At 67.5% G+C, this 1,901-nt stretch overlaps 1 protein-coding gene across 1 annotated transcript in view; it reads left to right on the forward strand.

The window, feature by feature from the left end:
• Positions 1–1,751: 1,751 nt before the first annotated feature.
• The window catches only part of H696_00003 (hypothetical protein), a gene marked incomplete at both ends in the record, with an annotated part of 697 nt that continues 547 nt past the window's right edge, over positions 1,752–1,901 (forward strand). Inside the window, one exon of the mRNA XM_009493845.1 lies at positions 1,752–1,822. Coding sequence (XP_009492120.1) covers positions 1,752–1,822 — 71 coding nt within the window. The remainder of the gene's footprint in view (positions 1,823–1,901) is intronic.

Here is a 1,901-nt window from a genome sequence, read left to right on the forward strand (position 1 = left end):
CCCCCCCCCCCTCCCGGTGTGGGCGCCCACGTAGTAGGAGGAGGGAGGGAGAGAGAGAGAGAGTTGATGCGGCGTCGGCGGCTCCTCTCTTCTCGGCCCCGGGGGCCTCTCCTCGACGCATTCACCGTCGCGCGCACGCGAAACACAAGCAACCGCACAAGAGAGAGAGAGAGAGGCGCGGGCATACTTCAATTGGTTCGTTTAAAAGGAGGGCGGGGCGTCCCGGAGGACGCCCCAACCAACAAAAATATGCGACCCGGCAAAGCCGAAGCCCTGACGCACACGGTCCCAACTCCACGGTGTGCTATGGGAGTGAAACCATATGTCCCCATCGCCTTCGTGATCACGATGGAAAGGCCGTAGGTACGTTAGCAAAAAGCTGGAGCTGGAGGGCCCGCCTCCTGCGCCTGCTTCAACCTCGCCACCAGTCCGGCCCTCTCGGCGCCTAACATCTGCCCTCAGAGGAATGCCATTCCACCGGCCCCGGAGCCGTCCGCCGTGATCGGTGCGAAACTCCCCGGAAAAGGGATCTTTTTTAATGCCCCTCCTCGGCCGGCCCGTAATCGGCCGGTGCCTGCTGTGGGTGTGTTTATTTGCCGGGATTCCCTCTCCCTCACCCCGGCGGCTGATCGACGGCCTGTGGGCAATCGCCCAGTGGCGCAGGCCATTGGGGCGGGCGGGCGGGCGGGCGGGCGGGGGAGGGGGGGGGGGAATCCCACCAATCGGGCCCTTTATGCCAAACAGGCGGGGGGTGCGGCGCGTCTCCTCGCCTCTCGTCGGCCCGCGATTGCGGCTGCCGGCGGCCGCTGCGGCCGCCGGCAAAGACCGGGCAGGACCCTGTTGCATTGCATGCTCCCGCCCTGGTCTTGTCCGTTGTGCAAGTGTCAATACACACACACACACCGACACCTGCTCTGCAGTACATGCTCTTCTGGTGGCGACCGCCCTCCCTGCCCCCCCCCCCCCCCACACTCTCTTGCCTGGAGACGTTCCCCGGGACAGGCCCATCTATTTTCCGGACATCCGCCCTCCGCTAGCCCGGCGGGTCTGGGTGCCGGCCCGGCCCGGCCCGGCCCGGCCCGGCCCGGCCCGGCCGGTTCGCTGGGATGTTGCCCCAACGCCGCCGCGTCTAGTCGGCTCTTTGGTGGGGTCCCGGCCGGCCTGCCCGCTCCCCCCTGGGGCCCGGTTTTTCGTGCATCCGTCCCACACATCCCTCTCGCGCTGGTGTTTTTGTTTACCCACCCCCGGGCATTGCCGCCGCGCGCGCGCGCACAAGCACCTTCCCTCCCAGCGGGAGGGGGGATCCATTGTCCGTTCGGCCGGTGGTCGTGCCTCCGCCTTTCTCCAACATTCTGGAGAGGCCCCCCCCCCCCCACAGGCGTGCATATTGCCCATTGACAGATGCGGCCCATTCACCCGCGCATTGGCCGGGCCAAGGGTCGCTCCCCGTCCCGGGCTGCCCACCTCCGCGCCCGCTCCCGTTCCCCCGGGACACCAGCACACCGGCGCAGGCAGGTGGTGTTAATCCAGCGGGCTTCGCGCGCGCGCGCGCGCGCCCACACCACAGCCCCATTCCCCAGAGAGCGGGATCTGCGGCTGGCCTTTGTCAGGGAGCACCCTGGGGGGCGGGCTGCGCGCTCGGACAAGCTAGCACCACCCCTCTTTCTCCCTCCTTCCCCAGCTATCTCCCCTTCGTCCTCCCTCTCGCCCATCTCTCTCCGTCCCTCTCCCCATCGCCCGCCTCCCTTAAGATGTTCGGCTTTCTCGGTGTTTGGGTCCTATGGATAGGCCTCTTTTTCGCCGGCCGCTGGCTCTTTGGTGCGTGTCTGTTTCGTTTTCAGCAGCCACACCACCTGCTGGCCCGTCACACACTGACTCCTATGTCCCCCCCCCCCCCCCCC

This window comes from Fonticula alba (assembly GCF_000388065.1).
Source record: "Fonticula alba strain ATCC 38817 unplaced genomic scaffold supercont2.1, whole genome shotgun sequence".
Taxonomy (NCBI): domain Eukaryota; order Rotosphaerida; family Fonticulaceae; genus Fonticula; species Fonticula alba.